Source organism: Stegostoma tigrinum, chromosome 36, assembly GCF_030684315.1.
Source record: "Stegostoma tigrinum isolate sSteTig4 chromosome 36, sSteTig4.hap1, whole genome shotgun sequence".
NCBI classification, from domain to species: Eukaryota; Metazoa; Chordata; class Chondrichthyes; order Orectolobiformes; family Stegostomatidae; genus Stegostoma; species Stegostoma tigrinum.
Genome location: NC_081389.1, coordinates 5,899,495 through 5,927,175, shown reverse-complemented (window position 1 = coordinate 5,927,175; position 27,681 = coordinate 5,899,495). Strand labels below are relative to the sequence as shown.

Genomic DNA, 27,681 nt, shown 5'->3' with positions numbered 1-27,681 from the left:
TTTTAAGGGTCATCCTAAAAGAGCTATCTCTGTGACCTGCCTTTAGGTTCTCTGCCCTAATAACATCCTATGTGTCTCAGTATAAAATGGCTACCTCATCTGCTTCAGACTCTGGACTGGATGCTCACACTGAGAGCTCCTCCAGAGGTATCTGTATTTTTTTGTATCCAGTCACAGTTGGAAATAGAGTTTCTGACACTGATTGGAAGATCTGGGCTATTACTGACGACGAAAGCGAGAGTGTTGGGAAAGTGCTGTCATTTCTGAGTCACCTTAATTCAGTAATGTCTGAACTCCCACAGTTTATGATTGGTCCTCTGGTTTTGAACTGTTAATCTGATACCTGAGCCAGATACGTCCTGAGGGCATTTTTAATGATTGACGCACCATCCTATAGCATTGGCTTGGCCTGGGCTGTGGTAGGTAGAGGCATTGCATTTTGAGTCATAGAGATGTACAACGCAGAAACAGACCCTTTGATCCAACTTGCCCGTGCCGACCAGATATCCAAAATAATCTAGCCCCATTTGCCAGCATTTGGCCCATGTACCTCTAAATCCTTCCTGTTCATGTACCCATTCAGATGCCTTTAAATGTTGTAATTGTACCAGCCTTCGCCACCACCTCTGGCAGTTCATCCCATACATGCACCACTCTGCGTGAAAAAGTTGCCGCTTAGGCCCTTTTTAAATCTTTGCCTTCTCACCTTGAACCTATGACCTTAAATTTTGGACTTCCCTACCCTGGGGGAAAGACTTTGACTATTCATCCTGTCCATACCCGTCATGATTTTATAAACCTCTATAAGTTCACCCTTCAACCTCCAACACTGCAAAGAAGATAGCTTCAATCTATTCTGCCTCTCCCTTTGGCTCAAAGCCTCCAACTCTGGCAACATACTTGTAAATATTTTGCTGTACCCTTTTTACTGGTATCTGGCTTAGTTCCTTTGGTTGAATCATTGACGCAACTGGTTGACCTCCATATAGGACTACAGTTCTTCCTGTTTAGCTGTAGGTACTGAGGTACTGCACAGGCACAGAGAGTCCATTGTGTAAATTTCTCTGTGTTTGGTTTAACAAATCTGATATGTCAATGGTTTAATGATGTGTCTACATGACTGACCAAAATACCGTCTAATTATGGGGCAGTATTAAATTATGGTAAAATTTCTGTTGGCTGTGCCACAAGCCACCTTCAACATTTTAGATCATGAAATATGATCTGTATCATAACTAAGATTTTTAACCTCGTGCAAAGGTATGTTCAGTGAAGTAAAATGTGGCCCTTTTGCAAAGGAAATTATTTAATTCATATTGTTTAATAACTTAGCTAAGAATACTTGATCACTAAGCTACGTGTTTTAGATAACGTTATAATAGACAGGCTGAAGCTCCTCCCACTCTTGTACCACACATCCTCTACCTCAGTGCTAATTTTCACAAGATTGAGCACAACCACTGGCTTTCAGTCAGACCCTGAGCAATAATTTCTAATCGTTATTTTGCCAAAATGAGTGGTTTATTGAAACTGGATGAAAAATACGGCTTTGCTTGTTAGGAAATATTGCCACTCTTTCCTCAAAACAACACAAAGCAGATTGTGTCACTAAGGTTAGTCTTCTAAATCATCAAAATTAGAGACATCAGTAGTTAAGTGCCTCACAGTTAACATTGCATCACCAGTGATGATCTCTTAATGACTACTACTATTGCTTTATAAATAAAGCAGTGGCTGTGGGCATTTCAAAAGCATTAGATACTGGTGTGTTTTAAACTATCTGGCTGGTTTGGTTTGTTGAGGAGCCATTTTTAATTTCCTATTCCTCTTGCCCTAGCAGGACCAAGAGAGTTGGTGCACTGCTTGTCTCTGGAATGTTATTTGAAATTTATCCAGAAAAGATCACTCTTCCTTTAACCAAATTTTCAAATTGTTGTATTGACACAGAAACAAGCTTCTTATTATTTCATGCTTGTGGCTAGAAAGAAGTAACATAAAATAAAACATTCCCTTAGCACTTGCACTCCTGTTTCCTGTTTTCATTATAAGTGGTCAGAACGTCAGCCCAGTCTATAGATGATTACAGAGATTAGACCCTGTAGCTGCTTAGTTTTAGATTCTTTCCTGTTTAGGTATTAAGCCCCATTTGCTCTGCCAAAAACAAGTTCAATACATTAAGTACTGGTACTTTTCAGTCCACAGTCATTTGTTTCACAAGTGACTCTGTGGTTATGAGGGTGCATGAAAGGGCAAACTGTGAGTCATTGAACAGAAAGTGCAGCACTCATTCTATGTTTTGACTTCACTGGGTGTATTATCGTCATTATTAGGTCACTGGACTTTATGACATTAAAGTAAAAACACAGCTTTAAAATGAAGGTTTTACAAATTAGACCATTCAGCCCTGCTCCATCATTCGTGGCTGATCTGATTTAACCTCAACTCCACATTCTTGCACATCATCATTATTCTTCAGTCTCCTTCGGTAATCAGGAATCCGTTTCCCTCTGCATTAAAAATACTTAAAGGTTCTGAATCCATTGCCTTTTGAAGAAGAGATTTCCAAAGACACTCAAACCTCTGAGGGAAATAAATGTTTCCTGATATCAGTTTAAAGGGGCAGCTCCTTACTTTTAAAACTTTGACTGTTAGTTTCTAGATTCTGCCCATAAAGAGAAACAGGCTTTCAATATCCACCATGTCAAGTCCCCTCAGGATCTTATATGTTTCAATTAAGTTACCTCTGACTGTTCTAAACTCTAAAGGATACAGGCTAAGCCTGTCAAGCCTTTCCTCATAAGACGATGTACTCTTTCCAGGTGTTAGTCAAGTAAACCTTCTCTGAACTGCTTCCAATGCATTACATCTTTCCATAAGTTGTGACTAGGACTCTACATGATATTTCTGAGGCGGTCTCACCAATGCCCTGTATAACTGAAGTGTAACCTCCCTACTCTTGTATTCAGTTCTTCTCATAGTAAAACATGGCATTCTGTTAGCTTTCCTGATTACTTGCTTTGTTTGCATAATAACCTCCTGTGATTCAGGTACTAGGAATTAAATTGAGAAGTTTGAAGAGAAGGAGCTGGAAGCTCCATGAGACCCTATCTAGTTTGTGTGTTAAACCAGTGGGAGGAAATCTTGGAGTACATTTCCCTCCTTTTGATTATGAAAGGAAAGACCCGAATCAAATAAATGTTGAAATCGGAAATAAGAATGCATTTGAACTAACGTTGAAGCTTTGTTGCATTGACATATTTGAGCATATGTGACTATAAATCCCTCGACTGTTAGTTTATGCAAGTGCCTGGCATTCTGTGATGCCATCTAGACTCACTGGACATATGATGGAGGTCAGGAACAAAAACAAGTTGCTGGAAAAGTTCAGCAGGCCTGGCAGCATCTGTGAGGGGAAAAGCAGAGTTAACATATCTGGTCCGGTGACCCTGCCTCAGAACTGATGGTGACTGGGAAAACATCAGTTTATGTGCAAAAGTTGGGAGGTGGGTGGGGTAGGGAGTAAACAGTAGGATAGAGCCTAAAGAGAGAGAAAGACAGTTGGACAAAGAGTTGCTAACGATCAGGCTGAGAGGGCGAGTACTTGTTAATGGGGACTGTTAGTGACAGTCCTATCTTCAACTCCTCTACATTTTCTAACGATAGGTTTTAGTGCACTACCTTAAAAAGACAGATCATCTGCATATCCTTGTGGCCAGACCATAATGCAAGAGAAATCTGCACTAAAAGACATTGTTGGATGAGATGACAGTAAGAGGAATAGAGGGAATACAGCTATAAAACATTCGGTATTTCTCATGATGTACTAGTTTTCCCAGAAGTAACTATTAAGCTTTGCTGTTGATCAACAATCTGTCACTCTGTATTGACGTACTTTGCTCTGTAGCATTTGCAAAATTCAAACTCCTGCAGACCATAGATTGTTTTCCGAATATTGGCTGTATTTATTTGGTGAACTCATTATGGAAAATAAGAGAATGCAGAGCAATAATAAATTTTCAAAGTGATTTTTACATAACACTTTTGTATAGTGTTTCTGACTTGTTCCAAATACTGAAACCACATTGAACATCCTCACAGCAACACACCCCTAACGTTATAACACTCATACCACAATTTCTGATATAACTCATATTGGGCTATATCTCCTTCACTCATGGAAAATCAGCTAAAATAACTTATTTATAGCACGCTCTCTTGTTACTTAACCCAACCTTTGAAAGAAGTTAAAAACTAAAAGAACTGCGGATGCTGTAAATCAGGAACAAAAACAAAGTTGCTGGAAAATCTCAGCAGGTCTGGCAGCATCATTGAAGCGGAAAAGAGAGTTTCGGGTCCGGTGACAACAGTGTAAAGGCAGGCTACGTGGTAACAAGGCCTGGTGTGTGGAGTGGGGGCTTGGGACATGGGAGAGTTTAGGCCTTAAAATCTCTGTCGCATATGTTCAGATGATGCCGACTTCGACAAGGGAGCCTCCGAAATGTCCACCACCTTCCTCAACCAAGGATTCCCCAGCTCCGTTGTTGGCAGGCCCCTCAACCAAGTCCAACCCATCTCCCGCACTTGCACCCTCACCCCTTGTCTTCCCTCCCGCAACAGCGATAGAGTTCCCCTTATCCTCACCTACCATCCCACCAGCATCCACATCCAGAAGATCATTAGATGCTATTTCTGCCACCTCCAGCAAGATGCCACCACCAGATACATATTCCCCTCCCTTCCCTTGTCTGCCTTCTGCAGGGACCGTTCCCTCCAGGATACCCTGGTCACCATTCTTCCTTCACCCCCAACACCTCCCCACAGCCCTATGGCATCTTCCCCTGTAACTGGCAAAGGTGCAACACCTGCCCGGTTACCTCCTCCCTCCCAACAATCCAAGGGCCCAAATATACCTTCCAGGTGAAGCAACACTTCACCTGCACTTCCCATTTGCTGCTCACAATGTGGTCTCCTCTATGTTGGGGAAACGAAGCGTACACTTGGCGACCACTTCGCTGAACATCTACGTTATGCTCGCAAAAAAGACCCTGAATCACCTGTTGACTGCCAGTTCAATGCACGACCCTACTCCCTGGCCAATATCTCTGTGTCTGGCTTCCTGCAGTGTTCCAGCAAAGCCCAATGCAAGCTGGAGGAACAACACCTCATTTTTTGCTTGGGGACCCTGCAGCCCTCGGGACTCAATATTGAGTTCAATAATTTTAGGGCCTAAACTCTCCCCTGTCCTAGCCGCCCCCCCCCCCCCACCCCACACACCAGGCCTTGTTACCACGTAGCCTGCCATTACACACCCCTGTTGTTAGTCACTAACAGTCCCCTCTAATGACTGTTTACCCTCCCAACCTAATCGTTAGCAACTCCTTTGCCTATCCAACTGTCTTTCTCTCTATTTAGGCTCTATTCTATCGTTTACTCCCTACCCCACCCACCTCCCTATTTTCTGCATATAAACTGACGTTTTCCCAGCCACCATCAGTTCTGAGGAGAGGTCACCGGTCCCAAAACGTTAACTCTGTTTACTCCTTCACAGATGCTGCTAGATCTGCTGAGCTTTGAAAGAAGTTGGTCACTTGTTAATAAAGAAACAGAAGCCATGATAGCACACCAGTTTCAATTTGGAACCAGTCTGGTGTCATTCTAACATTGCTATAATGTCACCAGCCAAGGTCGTTTTGTTAGGTATTCCAAAAATTGTGAATCCTTCCCTATTGCAGAGTTCAGCTGTGTTGTTCTCCTTTATATTTGCACTTGCTTTCTTTCGTCATTTGTCAATTCTGCTAAACTTCAGTGTGGTTATGAGATGAGTGAACTCTGTTTGATCTCTTTAAATTTAAATATTTTGAGTCTTTTCCATTTTTATTTTAATATACTTCCACTGCCTCTCCCTAACAAGTCGACCATTTTTCACCAAGTGAACAATCATCAGTGTCGAATAATTGTATCATTTTTAATTGAGATTAGATCTAAAAGTGTTAAGTAATGAGAGTAGTTTGCTTGAACTACGCTTTGTATTTCCTTTAACAGAGAATGTTAAGGGGTAGTTTATTTGGTGTGTTTAAAATAGTTAAAAGATTTAACAGGGCAGGTAAACCGAAATTATGTCTTTTTTTGCACAGTAGAGGAGGAGGAAGTGGAGCCCGGAACCAGGAATCTCACCTTAAAACTAGACCCAGACATTGTAAGCATGATGTTAGGAATCAATTCCTTACACAAAGGAGAGTGGAAATCTGAAGCTCTATCCTACAGCAGATCTTTTGAGGCTGAATCAATTGACAAGTTCAAAACTGAAATTTAAAGATTTACTCAGGCTGGAGAATGGAAGGATATGGAACCAAGTTAGTGGCAAAAAGAGTTAAAATACGCATCAGCGATTATGTAACTGAACGATAGGACCAGCCTGAAGTGCTTAAAGGGCTTATTTCTGTTCCATTGTTTCACATGCAGTCATCTACATGCAACACTTAATAGTGAAATGTTGCTTGGAGTTAATTGTAAAGCTGAAGTAGCACTGTTCCAATTTGCTTCTGCACATTTACAAGTTATGTTGGTTTCAGTCCTAAGGCTATGTCTGTTGGTCTCGGGAACTGTTCTCACCACCATCAACTTTTCATATTCAAGGCTTTTCCTACCATTTTCTTGCTAACACAGCCACAATGGAAAATCATGATGAGAGGCGGTTATCATGCTGAAGTGCTTGCTTGGAAGTACATGAGATATGGCCCAGTTTATGGTGATCACCTGATAAACTCCATACCGGTCCAGTCTTGGTTTGAGGAGACTAGATGGCACGATGCTGTTCTCTCCCCTCTCAGACCTGTCAATCTGCCAAACTGCATTTTACGTTTCCCAACCCGAAGTGAAATCTTGCCTCTGCCGAAGTGTGTGGGGTTTTATACCCGAGAATGAAATTGACCTCTCTGCACCCATCCTCCGAAAAAGATGCAAAGCACGTGACTAACTACTATCCTTTGCCCTCAGGAGAGTCCAAACCTCTTAAATTTTTTTCAGAGTTGGAGGTCAGCTCCACCTCAGGAGCACTCCATTTCTAGTTACTGATACGTGTTTATAAAGCACACCCTACCTTTGTTGTGCTTGCTTGTGTTCTTGGGTTTGGAATGCACCCTCTGTTAAGATAAAGTGAAGTACAAATGGAGAATTATTGTCTGGATTGGCAGGTTGTATAAATAGCCCGCCACTGGCACTCTGCGGCAGCCCTTCCATTTTTTCTTCAAAGCTTTTTCTGCAATATGCAATGCCAAAATCAGCCATTCAGTTAGTGCAGCATTTATGTAACCAGGAGTTCCACATGAATGCAAGGGAAATGTATCGGTTGTGGTGTTAAAAGATGTGAGAGAAACTCACAGTCAGTGCCCCTCTGGCAGACATCAGATTTTACTAATTTCGGCATTTTAGATGTCTCTTGATCATGAATTCTTAAAGTTTTGTTTTTAAATTTTCAATGACATTGCCTCGAGGAGGCTCAGAAGGCAGCTCACAGTAGTCATGCTCTAACCGATTAGCAAAAAGCTGTCACCTCCTCTGGGGCTGCCAAATAGATTGAAGGGCATATTGTCTGTAGGTCCCTCTGGCTTCCAGAATAAGGTACACTGAATAGATATTTTTGAATTGTACAAAAAAAATGGATTTACACTTGGGAAGTATAGATTGAGCATAGATTTGTTTTTAAAGACAACCTTATGTTGTTTATCTTTAGTTCAGTGTTTTAGTTGCTTTCATGTTTTAAGACATGTTTTTGATCTTCCACACTAGGTTCTTTTTCTCAGACTCTTTGAATGAACAAGAAAGGTTCATCTGGCTGTTACTCCATTAAACCCCTGTGTTCCATATGTTTGACTGTGGTTTTTCAATTTTGTTCATCTTCATGCTTTGTAATTTTAGTGGGGCTTTTTATGCCATCAGTATTCTCTATCAGAAACTCATCCAACCTTGTTCAATGTGATACTTTGATAAATTCAGGGAGAGGTTTTACCATACTACTGCATTTTTTTCCTAATGCTTTGATCCTGTCAGTTAATCTACATGTTTCTGTTACCCTGAACAGCTCAGTAGATTTGTTGCCCTATGAAACAGTTAACTAGCAGGATGAGCTTGCTTTTACTGATGATGATCATTAAAATTAGCAATTTCTGTGCACACTCTATCAATAGCCCCTCAATCATTCCCTCAGGAAATGGAAACTTGGCTTTCTCTTGACTTCCACAAGAGCCTCATTGCCATGCAAATCCATCAGCAGGCTTCTTTGCCTTTGCAAAGTGAGAGATGCAGTATGCAAATCAGAAATGATCGACTTGAATGATCACTTACCTTGCCATTCAATTTTAATATGTTTATTCTTGACAGATTAATTTTGAATATTCTCTTATCATACATTCAGTTATATTTAATTGTAGCAATGCAGTTCTAAAGGTACTCTTCCAACAGTATGCCTAGAAATGAATTGCCTTTGTTTTCATCTCCATGTTGAAAAACGTATGTGTCATGCCTAATTATTGTTTCATTTGTTTCATAAATAGAGTCTGGAAGTGAAATAAGCTAATGTTTAATCAGTGTCGTGTAAGACCATTTTGCCCTTCATTATTGCTTTCTCATCTTATTGCATTTCTCAATGTTATCACATTGCATTTTCCCCCCATTTCTGAATGTAGTGATTTACACAGGCATAAATTTATAGATACAGAGACTCCAAGTAACCACTCTTAGAGCTTCTATTGATATTGGCAGCCTGCAGTTATTCCCTATGGCAGTGGGTAGCTCAATGGCAGGATCGTTAAATATTTTTAAGACGGAAGTAGGGTAAACAGATTCTTGTTAGGCAATGAAGTTAAAGGTTATTAGGGTGGATGGGAATGTGTAATTCAGAACACAAGCACATCAGCCACTGTATGACAGTAAAGGCTTGAGGGGCCAAATGGCCTCTTAATTTTGCTATTTTCTTTGTTCATAATTCCAGAAGGCTTCACAGTTTATGCTAGAATCATAGATTTACAACAATTAAGGTTAACTTTGCTAGCTGAGATAACAAGGTGTGGCGCTGGATGAACACAGCAGGCCAAGCAGCATCATAGGAGTAGGAAAGCTTGATATTTTGGGCCTAGACCCTCCTTCCAAAGCTTTCTTGCTCCTATGATGCTGCTTGGCCTGCTGTGTTCATCCGGCTCTACACCTTGTTATCTCAGATTCTCCAGCATCTGCAGTTCCTACTCACTCTGAAATAACTCTGCTAGCTGTTGGTTAAAGCAATCTCTATAAACAATTCAACTGTCCTGTTTCTTTCTGTCAAATTTTAATCTCCTTTTTCACAAGAAGATGAAGTCCTCTCTGACGCAACCATTCTTGCTCCAAATGTCCACTATGTAAGGAATATATCTCCTAATTTCCCAAACATTCAAACACTGGCTGATGATCAGGAGCAGGAATCCTTGGTACCATTGTGGTAAATCTCAGTATCCTTTCCAAACATTGAAAGGAGATAATAGCAAGTTTTCAGGCTTTGGTTGGCTTTGCTTTGTGATCCAGAGCTGCCAATGGTGTCTACCTGCAGAAGAAAGGAAAACTAGAGGTTGTAACTATAAGTTGACCACTAATACAACCAATAGGAAAGTCCAGAAAACTACTTCACCCAGGAAGTGATTAGAAGCTGGAAATTACTACCACTTGGAGTGACTGAGGTCATACTGTCATAGAGATATACAGCACAGAAACAGACCCTTCAGTCCAATTCTTCGAAGCTGACCAGATTTCCTACATACGTCTAGTCCCATTTGCCTGCATTTGGTCCATATCTCTCTAAACACTGCAATTCATATACCCATTCGAATGCCTTTTAAATGTTATAATCCTACCAGCCTCCACCACCACCTTTGGCAGCTCATTTCAGATACGCACCACCTCTGCGTGAAAAAGTTACCCCTTATGTCCCTTTTATATCTTTCCCCACTCACTTTATACAAATGCCCTCTAGTTTTGGACTCCCCATCCCAGGGAAAAGACCTTGCCTATTTACCCTATCCATGCCACTTGTGAGTTCATACACCACTTAAGTTCACCCCTCAGACTCCAACAATCCAGGGAAGATAGTCTGAGACTATTCAGCATCTCATAGCTCAAACCCTCCAACCCTTGTAAATCTTTTCTGAACCCTTTCTAATTTCACAAAATCCTTCCTATAGTTAGAACGTAGAACATTACAGCACAGTACAGGCCCTTAGGCCCTCGATGTTGTGCCGACCTGTCATACCGATCTCAAGCCCATCTAAGCTACACTATTCCATGTACGTCCATATGCTTGTCCAATGACAACTTAAATGTACCTAAAGTTGGCGAATCTACTACCATTGCAGGCAAAGCATTCCATTCCCTTACTACTCTCTGAGTAAAGAAACTACCTCTGACATCTGTCCTATATCTTTCACCCCTCAATTTAAAGCTATGCCCCCTTGTGCTCGCCGTCACCATCCTAGGAAAAAGGCTCTCCCTCTCCACCCTATCTAACCCTCTGATTATTTTATATGTTTCAATTAAGTCACCTCTCAACCTTCTTCTCTCTAATGAAAACAGCCTTAAGTCCCTCAGCCTTTCCTCGTAAGACCTTCTCTCCATACCAGGCAACATCCTAGTAAATCTCCTCTGTACCCTTTCCAAATCTTCCACATCCTTCTTATAATGCGGTGACCAGAACTGTACACAATACTCCAAGTGCGGCCGCACCAGAGTTTTGTACAGCTTCACCATAACCTCTTGGTTGCGGAACTCGATCCCTCTATTAATAAAAGCTAAAACACTGTACGCCTTCTTAACAGCCCTGTCAACCTGGGTGGCAACTTTCAAGGATCTGTGTACATGGACACCGAGATCTCTCTGCTCATCTACACTGCTAAGAATCTTACCATTAGCCCTGTACTTTGCGTTCCGGTTACTCCTACCAAAGTGCATCACCTCACACTTGTCTGCATTAAACTCCATTTGCCACCTCTCAGCCCAGCTCTGCAGCTTATCTATGTCTCTCTGCAACCTACAGCATCCTTCATCACCCTTCATCACTATCCACAACTCCACCGACCTTAGTGTCGTCTGCAAATTTACTAACGCATCCTTCTACGCCCTCATCCAGGTCATTTATAAAAATGACAAACAGCAGTGGACCCAACACCGACCCTTGCAGTACACCACTAGTAACTGGTCTCCAGGATGAACATTTCCCATCAGCTACCACCTTCTTTCAGCAAGCCAATTTCTGATCCAAACTGCTGTATCTCCCACAATTCCATTCCTCCGCATTTTGTACAGTAGCCTATTGTGGGGAACCTTATCGAACGCCTTGCTGAAATCCATATACAGCACATCAACCAGTTTACTCTCATTGAATAATATTTATGAAATTGGAATGAAATTAGATAGGTACATGAGAGAAAAGGATTAATAGGTTTTGATAGTATAAAATGCAGAGGAGTGGCTCGTCGTCCTCCTGGCAAAAGTGGAAATCAGCTTTAGTACTTTCTGCCCTCTGGCTGCTCACAGAGGCCCTGAGCGACAGGAAAATGGAAACATGATTTTGGATAGACTGAACTTTAGCCCCTGAGTGTGGAGCAGGATATAAATGGAAATGTGGCCCTTCCGTACAGCCAGAGTGTTTTACCCCTCTATACAAAACCAAAATAAGGTTGGCATCAACTCATCTGCACTCCCAGGTGGACAAAATAATGATTGAGCTCTCCCTCTGTTTCTCTATCACTCAACTTCAACAGTCAATGAAGAGGTATCCATGCCGACAGTGCGATCGTTCTTTTAATTCCTCTCACAGCCTACGGAGACATATCAGAGTCAACCATGATGGTGTCAAGAGAACCTACACTTGTTGGTAAGTAATACAGCAGACTTGACGTGTTACATGAATGGATCCCAGTTGCCTCATCTGTATGAAATAAGTTCTGTCAACCCGCCAGCTCACCAAAGACTACTAACTGCATGAAGTCACTCTGCATAATTACCTTTAGTCAATTGTTGCTGCAAAGGAAGAAACTGTATTTGCAGAGAACCTTTCACATCCTTCAGTAACCTTAGCGTGTGTAGTAGCTAATTAATTATCTCTCTGAAATATAGTGATTGGCAGGAGCAAGTTTGCCCTTCACTAAAATGCCAAAGGTAGTAAAAGAGTATTCAGCCTCCACCCCCCCCCCGGTATTTGTTGCAGGATAAACATTTTCCAGATCACCTACTGCTGTTCTTTGAATAATGCCATAGAGTCCTTTATAAACACCTGAATAGACTTCAGTTTAACATTGCATCTGAAAGGCAAAGCCTCAACTTGATTTGAAATGTTGAATAATCTCCAAAAAGGCATAAAGCACAAGCACATAGTTGTAGATTCTGAGGAATATGTTGATTGTATGTAATGCTGCATAATTTTTAGGCTCATTTTGTAGTTCGATTCTGTATTTTTGTGCCATGTCAAACTGTTCTGAAAGCTCATTTGTCTGCTCCTCACTTTTCATTCTGTTGCATATCTACAAAATGTTCAGCCACTGTCACTATTTCACCGAAAGGTGTGACCCAATGTACTCAGAATAGAACATAGAACAATACAGCACAGAACAGGCCCTTCGGCCCTCGATGTTGTGCCAACCTGTGAACTAATCTAAGCCCCTCCCCCTACACTATCCCATCATCATCCATATGCTTATCCAAGGACTGTTTAAATGCCCCTAATGTGGCTGAGTGAACTACATTGGCAGGCAGGGCATTCCACGCCCTTACCACTCTCTGAATAAAGAACCTGCCTCTGACATCTGTCTTAAATCTATCACCCCTCAATTTGTAGCTATGCCCCCTCGTACAAGCCAATGTCATCTTCCTAGGAAAAAGACTCTCACTGTCCACCCAATCTAATCCTCTGATCATCTTATATGTCTCTATTAAATCCCCTCTTAGCCTTCTTCTCTCCAATGAGAACCATCCCAAGTCCCTCAGCCTTTCTTCATAAAACCTTCGCTCCAGACCAGGCAACATCCTGGTAAATCTCCTCTGCACCTTTTCCAATGCTTCCACATCCTTCCTGTAGTGGGGCGACAGGAACTGTACGCAATATTCCAAATGAGGCCGCATTAGCATTTTGTACAGTTGCAGCATGACATCACGGCTCCGGAACTCAATCCCTCTACCTATAAAACCTAACACACCGTATGCCTTCTTAACAGCGCTATCAACCTGAGTGGCAACTTTCAGGGATCTATGTACATGGACGCCAAGGTCCCTCTGCACACCTACACTACCAATAATCTTTCCATTGACCGAGTATTCTGCCTTCCTATTATTCTTCCCAAAGTAAATCACCTCACATTTATCTGCATTGAACTCCATTTACCACTTTTCAGCCCAATTCTGCAGTTTATCCAAGTCTCCCTGCAACCTGCAACATTCTTCTACACTGTCCACCACTCCACCGACTTTAGTGTCATTTGCAAACTTACTAACCCATCCACCTATGCCTGCATCCAAGTCATTTATAAAAATGACAAACAGCAGTGGTCCCAAAACAGATCCTGGAGGCACACCACTATAACTGGACTCCAGGCTGAATATTTTCCATCAACCACCACGAGTTGCCTTCTTACAGAAAGCCAGTTTCTCATCCAAACTGCTAAATCTCCCTCAATCCCGTGCCTCTGTATTTTCTCCAATAGCCTACCGTGTGGAACTTTATCAAAGGCTGTACTGAAGTCCACCACGTCAACTGCCCTACCCTCATCCACATGCTTGGTCACCTTCTCAAAAAATTCAGTGAGGTTTGTGAGACATGACCTGCCCTTGACGAATCCATGTTGATTATCTCCAATCAAATTGTTGCTTGCTACATGATTATAAATCCTATCTCTTATAATCCTTTCCAAAACTTTTCCTACAACAGACATAAGGCTCACTGGTCTATAATTACCTGGGTCATCCCTACTGCCCTTCTTGAACAAGGACACAACATTTGCAATCCTCCAGTCCTCTGGTACTAAGCCTGTAGACAATGATGACTCAAAGATCAAGGCCAAAGGCTCTGCCATCTCCTACCCAACTTCCCAGTCAATCTTCCCTGACTTTTTCAATAAGCTGCACCCACAGAATTTCAGAGGAAAAATACCCAGTGCAGTTTTATTTTGAAGCTATAAGCTGTGTCAAAACCATGTGGTGGTAATGTGTGGAACAAAGCAGTAATGTAAACAGAGCTTGAAATTGCTGTAAATCTGAAAATGCTGGCGATGTATGGCTGGTTAGTCAGCATCTATAAAGAGCAGAGTAATAAATCTCACATGAAAGAAAAGTGATTGGTAGATGACATTTACTTAAGGGAATTGTTTAAAAATGTTTGTCTCAAAGTTTATTTTTTTAAAAAGTTTAAAATCTATAGATTGAGTATCTCAAATCTGGCACCCTCAGGCCAAGGATGTGCTCCATGTTGGATATCTCCAGATTTGGGTGTGGGTGGTCATGTCATGGGCTATTCCAGTCAAATTGTGGCAGGTTGGGTAGCGTCAAGGGTCACTTTTGAGGTGGACGGACAGAGTGCCACACAAAAATCTTGTCACCAGACCACAGAACCTGACCAAATTGTTCAGGTAACTTGTGATTTCTATTGGACTCCATTAAAATTGACACATGGATAATTATAAAGATGTCCAGTTTTCAGACACCACTGGGTTTTTGGGTAGTCGGATCTTGTGATACCGTACCTTCAAGCCAGCTGTGCTATTGCAAAAGTCGAACTTATGTAAAAGTTGCTGTCCTGCAAAAGTTATTTTTGGCCTCGACAAAGTACGTGATCATACACCTTGTATAAAAGGCAATTCTATTTGTTCAAGGATAAAAGCCCAAAAGATTTCAAGATCAAAACATAATCATAGCGTTGCTAATGATTTGTTCTAATTGTAAACCCTTAAACTTTTCTACGTTTAATTACTGTTTTTGTTTTTACAAATTGTTAAAATGATCATTTTGGTTTACTAATATAAATTATTTTGTGTGGCTGCTCTACTCTCCATTACAGTCACCCTTTTTTGAATTTGATTTGCATGTTCACAAATCCATCTCTTGAAAACGTTACGTGAAATAAAAATTGGCCAAATGACATTTGAACTAAAAATAACTGACCTGAAAAAAAATCAACTTACACACAGTAAAAGCACAGTAATTTATACAAGCTCAGAATTTGGAATAAGTCATCACTGAACAATGGGCAAACTGCCTAGACATACTGAAGCAATGGTAAACTGTCATGATACCTGTTAAGGTTGGCCAATATTGGTGAGATTTTTCACGTTTAACTACCTGTGAAAATCTGAAATTGATAGTTGTGCCTAGTATATATCTAGTATGCGTGCTCATACTGGAAAGGGATTAGGTATTTTAACCCCTTGAGGCCTTTCAATTTTGCCTCTAGTCTAGTTGTCCTATCCTTATAAACTGCACATGCCCTTAAATGCAGCTATTTAATACCCAAGCCAGGAGATAGCAACATGTTTGGGTGGTAGATGATGGAAGACGTTGGGGAAATAAATAGCATGTCAGCTCCCCGTAAAGTGTTCTCCCACTTCCCCCAAACTTAGTGCATAAGAAATGAAAGTAAACAAGTAAGAAAGTTAGAACAGTCAGACATCTGTAATGTGTAAACTGTAAAACCCAGCACTTGGCTTTTACTGGGCTGCTACAAAACCTGAAGAAATTGAGCACAGCATTCATAGTCAGAGCTGCTGATAAAAATCTGCAACCTGCAAATTATATGTTGGTACTTTTGGTATCAAATCTTGTGGCATTTCTGTTCCAGGAAGTAATTGAGAGTCTGGTGCTGATTTGAGTATTTCAAAGGGATGTACAGTGGCTGAATCATCACCGAGAATTTTGTAAGGCCACTTTGAGGGCTTGATTTTGCGTGTTCTTCCAGTTCCCTTTCTCACCACCTTTCCTTGAGGGTGAAGCCAACGTCTGGAGTTTACAATTCCACAGAAAACAGCAGCCCTGCAGCACCTTGCCTAAGTTGGGTGTTCTTCAAGTACAAGGCAGAACAGTACATGTCAGCAGAATTTTTGTGTGGGTAGAACCAAGCTGAATGTTTTCCTGACCTGACACAACTTCATGTGTCAGTCTGGGTGTGTCAGAGGAGTCAGGGCTCTAGGATATGGCAATGCTGTGCCATCAAGTGGTCATACCCTGCAAATAGCACCGTTTAGATTATTCACTTGGAATTCCCATTGTAATTATTGGCGTAAAGTTTGCATGTCATTTCTTTAAAATTTCTAATCTAAATTGTTTCGTCGACATTTATAATAAATGTCATGTTGTGTCACCACTCTGGGCCTAATGTTCCTACCTCAGAAATGAAGAAAGCATAAGATATGCCTTAGTATGGCCAAAAAAGTCGATTGCCAATCCTTAAGCAGTAAAGAGCGAGACTTCCCTGGTCAGCCAGACCCATAGCTGCACCACAACAGACTCCCACATTAAAAGACTCTGTGCAGGCAAATTGTTACTGTATCCATGCATTACCCTCATTTAGAGGCACTGTTTCTCTCTCTTCCTCTCTCAGAAAACCAACCGTCTGTGTAAACAACGCCACCAGCACACTCCCCTCCAAGTCTCGTACCATTACAACTTGAAACTACATCTCCATTCCTTTTCTGTTCCATAACTCACTTCCTAATAGCAGAATGGACCACAGATTGGCTCACCATCTCGAGAGAGAGAGAGAGAGAGAGGAAGCAGTTAAGGATTGATTAATCAGTGCTGGCCTACCCAGTGTTAAAAATCACCCTAAAAACAAGCCTCTAAAAAGGCTGCCAAACCTGCTGAGTCTTTCCAGCATTTTCCTTTCGTATTTTAAGTTTCATTAGCTGGACGTTGTAGCTACAGTTCGATGCATTTTCAGAGTCTGGATGAATAATGGAATTATGTGTCCAGACTCAGATTTTACAATTGTCAGAGATATAAATCCACCATATGAGAGCTTTGCGTAGTGACCGCAGGTTAGGAGCCTAAGCATTCTGCTACTTGCTTGTTTAATTGTGATTTTTGTATTGTGCCACTGTAACTGGTAAGTAGCTATAAAACTTGCATTTATTCATCTGTCCCCTTAGTTCTGGTCTCCTCCAGCCCCATGTGAATAAACATCTTGTTAACAAATTCAGAGCAGGTTTAATAGCATCTGCAGTGAGTAAAACCAGATTAACTGTTCAGGTGCAGTCCTACAGCAAAGCATTAATCTGTCTTTTCATAGATTCTTTGTATCTTCTGCGTATCTCCAATATCTGTCTTTTTATTTGGTGCAGTTTAGTACAGCAAACACAACAATGACAAATGTTATTATTCCCCCAGCTTCAACAGAGACTAAAGTACATGGCCAGATGCCCTGTGTTCAGACTACCGGATGTGATAATGTCTTCTCCTTTCATGAAAAATTCAATAGTGGAAAATCTCAGAATAGTTGTAACTCGAAAGCAGTTCATTTGGTCCATTATGTCAGTGGCAGCTCTCCAAATGAGCAATTCACTTTGTGCCATTTTCCAGGTTTCTCCACATACCCAGCACATTGCACTTTTTCAAATGACAATCAGTACCTCTTCTGGACCCCCTTTAAGGCCAGCACATCCTTCCCTAGATGTAGGCTCCAAAACTGCTCTCAGTATGCAAAATGCAGTCTGACCAGAGCCTTTTATAGACTCAGCAGTACATCCCGGCATTTTTGTTCTTGACCTCTTGAAATGAATACCAACATTGCATTTGCTGACTGAACCTGCATACTAATCTTCAGAGAATTCTGAACTCTGAACTTCTAGATCCCTTCAGATTTCTGAAGGCTTTCCCCCTTAGAAAATAATCCATGTTTCTATTCTTCCTACTAAAGTGTCCAAATGTTTCAGCAGCCTCCCTCTGCCTCCTCCACCTGCCCTTGTGTCATCTGCAAACACAGCGACAACGTCCTCAGTTCCTTCATCCATATCATTAATGTATAACATGAACAGTTGTAATCCTAACTCTGACCCCTGTGGAACTCCACTATTCACTGGCTGCCATCCTGAACAAGACCCCTTTATCCCCACTCTCTGCCTTCTGCCAGTCAACCAGTCCCTTATCCATGCCAGTACATTGCTGTAAATAACATGGGGTCTTATCCTATGTAGCAGCATCTTGTCAAAGGCATTCTGAAAATCCAAATAGATCACGCCCTCTGGCTCTCCTTTGTCTAACTTGCTCTTTACCTACTCCAAGAATTCTTAAGAGATTTGTCAGACATGATCTCGCCTTGATGAAGCCGTGCTGACTCACCGCTATTGTGCTCCACCATCTCCTTTTGAACTCTGGTGTGTAGTCCATCTGATTGGGTGATTTATCTATTTTCAAACCTTTCAGCTTTTCCAGCACCACCTTCTTAGCAATGGCTACTACACTCACCCCTGCCCCTTGACTCTCATGAAGCTCTAGTATGCTACTGGTGTCCTCCCCATTACTGTTTCTCAAGACTCATTTTTCTCCATTCCAGTGTCCATGCTTGCCTCTCAATTACCGTTTAGATATGTGGAAAAATCTCTTGCAATTTTTTTTATTACAAGCTAGCTATTTTGTCTTCTCCCCTGTTATTGTGTGTTTTTTTGGTTGTTCTCTGCTAGTTTTTAAAGGCTCCCCTATCCTCTGGTTTCCCTCTAATCTTCACCACATTGTGTGCATTTTACTTTGATTTTAATGCTGTTCTGTACTTCCATTGTCAGCCCTGGTTGCCTTGCCCTCCCCTTTTTCTTCTTTTCTGGGATGAGTTTCTGCTGTGCCTCATAAATTATCCTCAGAAACTGCTGCTCCACCAACTTCCCTGCTTGGCTCCCCTTCCAATCACCGCTGGCCATCACTGTGTCTTTGTAGTCACCATTACATCTGATTCCAACTTCTCCCTTTCAAATTGCCAGGTGAATTTGATCATATTATGGGGCTATCTCCTTAAGCTTCACCTTACGCTCCCTAATCAAATCTGCTTCATAATGCATCACCGAATCCTGAATTGCCTGTTCCCTAATGGGCTCTCACAAACTGCTGCAGGAAACCTTTCATAGACATTCCACAATTTCATTTTCTTTGGTTTGGCTACAAACCTGATTTTCTAGTCTGGTGTTGAAGTCCCCCATGATTAGTGTCATAATGTCTTTGTCATATGCCTTTTCTACCTCCTAATTTATTTTCTGTCCCACATGCTGACTAGTGCTACAGTGCCTGTATATAATTCCCATCCGGATCTTTATTCTTTTGCAGTTTCTCAACTCTCCCCACACAGATTTTATACCTTCTGGCCCAAATTGCTTCTTGCTATCAATTTAATTTCATTTCTTAATAACAAGTCAACCCTGACCCATATTCCCATCTGCCTGTCCTTTCAATAAGACACATGTCCTTAGATATTTAGTTCCCAGCCCTGGTCCCCTTGTAGCCATGCCTCTGTGATACACCCAACATCTTACCTGCCTATTTCAATCTATATTACAAGCTCTTTACCTTGTTTCATATACTGTGTGCATTTCTGTACTACACCCTCAGTCCTGCTCTGACTGCCCATCTTCTCATAGTTGTCTTTCTAATATCCATAAAGTGCTCTTTGCATCATGTGTTATCAAGCTAGCCATCATTGACAAGCAAACAGCTTGAATTAGAATTGCTGTGGTTCGCCACAGTTGTCAGATTAATGGTTAATATTATCCAGATGTCATCCAGCTGCTGGGTTCGATTGCAGTGTTCCATTTACTGCTTGAATGTAGAAGGGTTACAGATGATATTCTGCTATCCTGACATGCTGCACCAAGCTAGTAGAAGTACAGTGAAAGCTAAGAAGCTGTCCCTCATTTATGTTAAAATTCATTCAATTCAACTGATCCTTAAAAGCAGGCAGAACCCGCAGGCAGAACCCACAGGCAGAAGTTGTGTGTTTTTCTGATTGGACGGATGAAGCCCAGACACACTCACCTAGCCTTGCCTATATTGTAGCCAACAGGTGAGCAACTAGTCATCACTGAAGGACAGTTCTTCGCGCTGTCTCTCGCGGTCTCGTCCCCCCTCCCCCGAATGCGGAGCACCTCATTCAATGACCTGTTTCCCGTTTCAGGCACCTCAGCGCAAGATCTGCTCACGATCAGACATTTACTCCCCAACCCTTACTTAATTTCTCCAGAACCGAGCCTGTGCCCAATTGTGAGACCACCCTGAACTCCAGGTTTAGTGTCTACAGACTGCCTATAGTCACTGCTGCAGAGCTGTTGGCTGATCAGATTACACAACAAAATATCCCATCCAGGATTACAGGTATCTCTGTGACATACAACATTCCCTAGACAGCTGCTCTCGCTGTATCCTGAAAGCCCCGCACAGCGTCAGGCACTGCTACATGCATATTCCCAACCACGCTCTCCATCAGCACTACCTCACACCATCTCTAAGCTGTCCACTTCCATTTCATTCTTCAGATCAGCTGGCGCCTCATTGAGAAACATTTTCTCTTCCTTTCAGATGCTAAGGAACTGTTCTGTAGAAGTCAAATCTTCGAAATCTTAACTCCGCTTCTCTCCTCATAGATAATGAGTTTCTCCAGTAGTGTGTTTTTTTTCAGATTTGCAACATCTGTGGTATTTTCCTTCCAATTTAAACTATTTTGTTGGGTTTCCGTCCTTCATGTTAATGATGGTGATTGCTACATGCCTAGTGCTGGTCTTGTATTCAGAATTCCTGTTATTATTTCTAGGTACTGCACAGATGAAAAGCACTTTTTTGCTAAGCGCTTCATGCTGGAGAAACACATCAACCTAATGCATGGCATCAAGAATCCAGACTTCAGCCAGATGCCAAAAGCTGTGCATGCGGGCACCAACACAACAGTGGTGAGCTCCCCCCACCTTCCCTATTCCTAGATGTCATCTTAAGGAAGACTTGCGCTCTGTGAGAAGGTGGTTTCATGTAGGCAAGAATGAGATGTCTCATAACAGGAGGTGTGGAAATCAGCACCAGACTGTTGTTTGCGTATATACTTGTAAAAATTGGCAGTGAGAATGCTTAAGTAAAGTATAAGGTGCAGTAATCTCAGTTTCGAGGGCTAGTTTCCAGGAATCACGGCAGAGTTTTTTTTAAAAGTGTCTGAGGTGGGGATGCTAATGGCAAAGCCTGCACTTGTTCCCCAACCCTAATTCTCATTGAACTGAGTAGTTTGTTGGGCCATTTAAGATGGTAGTTCAGAGCCAACCATGTTGTGGGTTTGAAGTTAGTTATTAGCCAGACTGAGTAAGCGTGGCAGATTTCCTTTACCAAAGAGCAACAGGGAACCTTTTTGATTGGAAACCTCAATGGGAGTAAAATTTAGAGAGGGTCTCAAAAATGAAGGATTCTTTGATCCAACCTAACCAGCAACTGTTTTGTACAGCCATCCGGCACAAAGGACCATCAGCACATCATGTGTATAATGGCTCTTTCAGAGGGTTATCCATCTAGTGCCGCCAGCCCTATGATTTTCCCAAAACCTCAATACTTTCAGCATTTCTGGTTGATTTTCCATCCCTGTTTGAAAGCAGCCATGAATATGCTCTCCTAAGGTTTTGTTTGATTGAAAGGACACAGCTTGTAGCCGGATATGTATATCGTGCAGAAGGCATCAACAGGAATGTCAGTGTAACCACTTGCTGAGCACTGATCATTTATCAGTCTGAACACTCAGACACTGAATTTAGGATTTCTGGGAACTCTGCTGAGGCGCATTGTTTTACTAGACCACTTCCTGTGCATATAGCATTCAAACACACAGTATAAGTGATATTAGGGTCCCAAAAAAGATTGAGTAAAGACTGTGGTTTTACAAGAAACGAAACAAAAGAGCACATCAGGGCTTGCCAAACAATACAAGGATTTGTTTATTTGTCATTTTTAAAAAAGAGAAATCTTTTAAATATAGCCATCATGAATGGGCCTTTGAAACATAGTAATCTATCCACAGTGTGCACCAGCTATAGGCTGTGCTACATTAATGCCTCCTGGCCCTCATGACAACACCTCCCAAAGCTGCCATCACCACCAAGAAGGATGAGGCTGTGGGTGCGCAACCACCTCTGAATTTCCCATCAAATTCTGTCAGCACCCAGATGGATGTGTATCATAATTCCTTCATAGTCACAGGCTAGTGACGCCCATGTCTCAAGAAAGAATAATTTATCTAAAGATATCCCATTTGATAATGTTTTAAGAAAGATTAGGTTTTAAGAAAACTAATTGTTATTTTCTGCTTGAGGAGGACTTGCCTGGCAAACGAATGGCTAGTGACTCAGAAGTGGGTGAGCTATCCAGCTCCGACATCTTGGCATCGCTCCCTAAGAAGCTGAAGGTCACAGTGTTCAAGCAATACAGATGTTCCATATGTGGCTACATGACCAAGAGCCAAGCTGACTTTCAGCAGCACATTCCTCAGCATAAGTCTGACGGTTCCACCTTTCAGTGTTCCCAGTGTGGGCTTTGTTATACATCTCCATTATCCCTGAATAGGCACCTCTACATCGTCCACAAACTCAAGGAACCTGAGAAGGTTCATACAGCCGATGTGATTAGTGAAAACGGACAAGATGAACAGAACGGGGAGTCGAACACTACATCGGAGGAGGACGTTGATCTTCAGTGCCAAGTCTGCAAAGATATTTTTGACAGTGAGATGGCGTTGAGCGCTCATGTACGGACTCATGGGATGAGGTTTATATTATCCAAGCAGAATGGAGGATCAGAACAGTGACTGCACTGACACTAAGGGAAGACTTTTTAATACTTCCTCTTCCTGAATGGATCACATGGTGAACCCCAAGATAAACCTGCATTCATTGATACATTACACAGCAACATATAGACAAGTGAAGGAAAGTGGTACTTATTCAATGTTAACAGACAAGCTTCTCCCTGCCCTTGTAAAGCTCCATGAAAATGAAGCAAGTTTTGCTTCAGGAAACACCATCCAGAAAACGCTGTATCTTTTTGCCCTTTTTCTTGCTGGTATCGAACAATAGATTTTATAGTTTCTACCACCCAATGCACAAGCAGAACCTCTCGGAGAAAGCAAGCCAAAGATGCTTTCTGCACCCTGCAGCCCTTAACGCCCTCAAACATTTGTGACACGTTTTTACCTGTTATGTGGTTTTGCACTTGCGTGTCTCAGTCCAGCTTCCATTTAAACTCCGCCATGGACCCAAGTAGCTCAGAAGCTATAATTAACGTGAGCAGAATCATGTCCAACTGCTTTTGTGTTAGGTCAGAGTTGGGAATTAAAGATTCTGTGTCTTTATCTTTTAAGCAAATGAAGTGACTCCAAGTGAATGGATGCTCCCCTTTTTTAAAAAAAAACATATTGACATTTGATGTGCATGCAAAATGGAGTCACAGCATTGAAGTAGCTTATTTTAAATAACTTGTCTACCCATCCCTTATTTAGAAGTAAGTATACAGATTATACTAAGTGTAACTCGGCAATCCACAGTGATGTCCTTTCTTGTCACCCTTATCCTTTTGTGTGTTTTGTTCGACTGGCAACCCTGGGGTAATGCTTTTCCTCTGTAAATTTTGGGGTTTATTTCTTCTGGTCTGCGTGCCTGTTGCCCTACTGACAAAGCACAGCATCATTGCACTCGGACCACATCTGCAGCGCAAACCCTTGAGTGCTGTCGTTGCAATCAACAATATAGGCACGGTGAATTATGTCTGACAGTTACCCACTAAACCCTACTTTAAAATCACTCCACTGGTTTTCTTTGCGTCTTGAAATTCCAGTGTGCACTTATTGCACCTCTGTATCGCAACGTGATTACTCAAAAATGAGTCATGCAGTGTTCTTTACACTCATTTGAGGATGGTTCAAGATTATGTCACTGTAGTTGTTACAAATCATGTAAAATCACACCTTGATGTTAAGCTGGAGGCAAAGCTACTTAGAATCATAGACTTGCAACACAGAAACAGACCCTTTGGTGCATTAAGTCTGTACTGGTGCCTTTGCCTGCACAAACCATCTAACCTAATCATAATCAGCTGGGGCATCAACATTAGTAGAAGTTTAAACATGACCTCAGATCTTTTGGTTTTGCTCCCGTTCCTGAGGAATCTAGATCTTCTGGGTGGAGAAGGCAGTGGAGCACTGTCCAGGGTCTGCTGTGTGTGGCTCTCAACCTTGAAGCTCCTCAAAGACCAGGTGACTTGTTCAAAATGGCTTGTATTTGCCTAAAAATTACAAAAGTGAGATTACAGCTTTGAAATGAGAGGAAAAGCTGGTGTAACATTCAGAGTTTTTACGCAGCAAAAGCCACAGCATGTTGGAATCAAAATGGGAGAGAATGGACTGATGTTGGTTTTATTCTTCATTTATTGAGGGCAAGCTGGTTTGTCATAATTTCAATACTGTACATTTCTGAAATCTAGAAGCATCTGTTGTTTATTAATTTGCAACAACCCCTCATCATGTTGAAGGAGTCTCCACAAACTCAGGTCTCTAGAATTTTAAGTGCGATTTACTATTTTAATTGTGTCATGTGAATGTGTAATTAAAATGACTGAATTACTCCAGGACCATAATTTAATTATTATCTTCTGAGAGTGTGCAACACTTGCCATTCCAGCCCTGGGAGGGTTTACCTGCCTGACATTGCTGATTTGTTGAGTCTGCAGTGATACCCTATGCATCAAACACTGGCAAAGGTACACATGCCGTACAGAATACATGATTGGAATTTGAATGGATTTTACAAAGGGTGGATTCCACACAGACATCAGTTCACAGCCTAGAGTGCATTTTGCCAAAATTCCAATTCTGTTCAGACTTGGACTCTGTCAGTCAGATGTTTTGCATCATTAACTGTTCTGTCGAGATGTGAGGTGCGAGATCACCTCACGTTTGCAAGATCACCAGTTAGCGCAATATCGAATTGTGAGATCTAAACTTCAGCAAACAATGTGACGAGTCACAACTATATCATTAATTAATACCCATTATTCTGTCTGTTAAACTAAGTTATCAGGGAAGTTACTCAAAGCATGCAATAGATTTATTTCAAAAAATATATTGGAACAAATTAATTCTTGACACTGAATTTCTTATTTTGAAATTGTGCAGGGCGGCACATGGTTAGCACTGCTCTGTCTCAGAATTAGGAACCCAGATTCAATTCCACCCTCAGACAAGTTGGCTGTATGGAGTTTGCGCATTCTCCATAAATCTGCATGAGTTACCTCCCACAGTCCAAAGATTTGCAGGTTAGGTGAATTGGCCATTGAGCCTTAGGTGGATTAACCATTGGAAATGTGGGGTTACAGGGAAAGAGTGACAGGTGGGTTGAATTGCTAGGCCGAGTGGACTGCTTCCACACTGTAGGGATTTTGTTATTCTAATTGAAGACTTTCCACTAATTCCCAGTCAGTTGGGCAGAAATTGGGCCCACTGTTTGCATTCTGAGTATTGCAGAAGTTTAATTTGCATTTTTAAGCAAAGGTGTAACTCTGGTGCTGGCGACCAGAGACTTGCACAAGCCACTGAAACCATTCCTTTAAATTTAATCATCAAACCCTAATATGACCAGTTAACTGGCACTTGTGTTAGGTTGAAACTCAATGTTTAAGGTACAGAGAAGGACTCTGAATTGTGCAGATTTCTTCATGTGGTGAAATTGTTTAATCTCACATTGTTTTTCACATTGAATGGAGATTGTGGACTTACATGGAGTTGAGGCAGATGTAAACTGGCTATGTCCATACACTGCAGCTTTCCATTGTCTATCCATTTTCCTTCTCCCAGATTACAGGACGTATGAAGGGAGATCTTGTTGATTTGGAAGGTGCTTTTCTTGTTGTACAAGGTTGCACACTAGCTTGTTTTTTTCAGTCTCTCCATGCCCGTTGAAAGCAATGCCCAGTGATCCCACTCACCTTGCTGTAAATCACTTCAGAGCGTAGCTGAAGCTACTTAATGACAGCATCCCTCCCTTTCCCTGAGCCCCACCCTTCCCGCCACCTATCCTGGGACAAGTGACATGTTTCTCAGTGCCTGCTCATTCATTTTAAGCAGACACTGTAGAATGTATGAGATTGAATCAGAGTCTGTGCCAAGGTTTCCTTCGTAACTGGGCTGTGCCATGAGAAAGGATGCTCATTAACTGGCTTTTGTACTGCCATTCTGTCTGCTTCCCATGTGAATGGCACTAAAGTGATTTACAGGAGGATCAAATAATGCATTGTAAAAATTAAAAGAAACAGAACTAATGTAATTCCCTGCTTAAACGACCACTGTACTGTACCTTGCTTAAATTTTATAAAATTAATTTCTTTAAAGAAAAATGTATCTCCCATATTACTCAATTTTATAAATTACTTTGGAGATTTATATTTAATTGTAGTCATATTGACTAAAATTTTCACGTGGACTTCCTATTTAAGTGCTGTACTACCTTACGCTGTTGTGTTCACGTGATCTTATATTATTACACTTAAAGGGCGTAGCCCAGACTCTGAGCACAATTTTGTCACAAAATCACTCTCCTCTACCAGAAGTATTCATTTTAATTGATTTCATTTACATAGTGCAGTTCTTGCTAAGTTGCGTCTTCTTGCTAAGTTGCATCCTCTGCCTATGGACGGTAACTTACTTGTTCCCAAGGGGTTGTTAACTTATATTTACTACATAGAAGAAATTAGTAAATCTGGATAAATGCAGGGAGCTGGATATAGAAAGGGTTTTAATAATTGTGCATCAATTAGAGTCTGGAGTCTACCTTTAATATTTTTGAGCCAGAATTCAGCTTTATTATTTACAGAAAATAATTTAAAATATTTATCTTATGGATTTCAGCTCTGTTCACTTCCTTATTTCACTGTTTTTTGATACAACGTATAGACATTTGTACTTTTTGATAAATGTGTACAGTAGTCTGTAGAGAAACATTTTGCAAGGTAACCTGTGTAGTTTGCTAAGGGTAGATCTACATGTTATCAGGGATTTTCCCCACCCCAAGCCATCACCTCTCTATTTAATCTGCATTGGCCTCTGTGCCTTCTTATTATGTTTACTTAAAAATATTTCAAATAAAAGCAACAGAAAGTTAATTTTTAACAGCTTCTTGATCAGTTTGTTGTCTTTATATGCATGTAATCCGCTGTCTAAATATTTAGCCACTATATAGTAGCAGTGTTCACAAGTGTAAGTCAAAAGATGCACCACTTTATAAAACCAAGGTTGTTATTGCGTGTGAAATGTGGTGATCTAGTTAAAGTGTTTGCTTTAACGCTGCAGAGTTTAGCATCTGAAGGGTAATTCATTTATACAGGGACTGCAGACATTATGGCTCTGGTGATTTGTATTGCTCTCCCTTTTTCTTATGTATGTAAATGATTAGGACACTGGAATACTGGTAAAAAGAATTTAAGATTGTGACAATCCCAGAATGTGGCAGGAAGAGAGTGATTAGCATAGCAAATGAGAGTCTGGGCTTCATAAATATAGATATGGAGTTCAAAAACAGGGAAATTATACTGAAGCTTTTTGAAGCTCCTGTTTGACCACAACTGGTGTATTCTGTCTAGTTCTAGGAATGAAGTGAATGTCTCTGACTGGGTTCAAAAGAGATTTATCAG

General features: G+C 41.3%; 1 protein-coding gene across 5 annotated transcripts in view; it reads left to right on the top strand.

The window, feature by feature from the left end:
- znf592 (zinc finger protein 592) overlaps window positions 1–27,160 on the top strand; it is a 184,265-nt gene extending 157,105 nt beyond the window's left edge. For 4 of the 5 annotated variants that reach the window (XM_059640133.1, XM_059640134.1, XM_059640136.1 and 1 more), the window contains 3 exons: window positions 11,784–11,896; window positions 20,789–20,924; window positions 22,319–27,160. In XM_059640133.1, the coding sequence (XP_059496116.1) occupies window positions 11,784–11,896; window positions 20,789–20,924; window positions 22,319–22,810 (741 nt within the window). In that variant the 3' untranslated portion in view covers window positions 22,811–27,160. The remainder of the gene's footprint in view (window positions 1–11,783; window positions 11,897–20,788; window positions 20,925–22,318) is intronic. The other variant, XM_059640137.1, reaches the window with a different exon arrangement.
- Window positions 27,161–27,681: the final 521 nt, after the last annotated feature.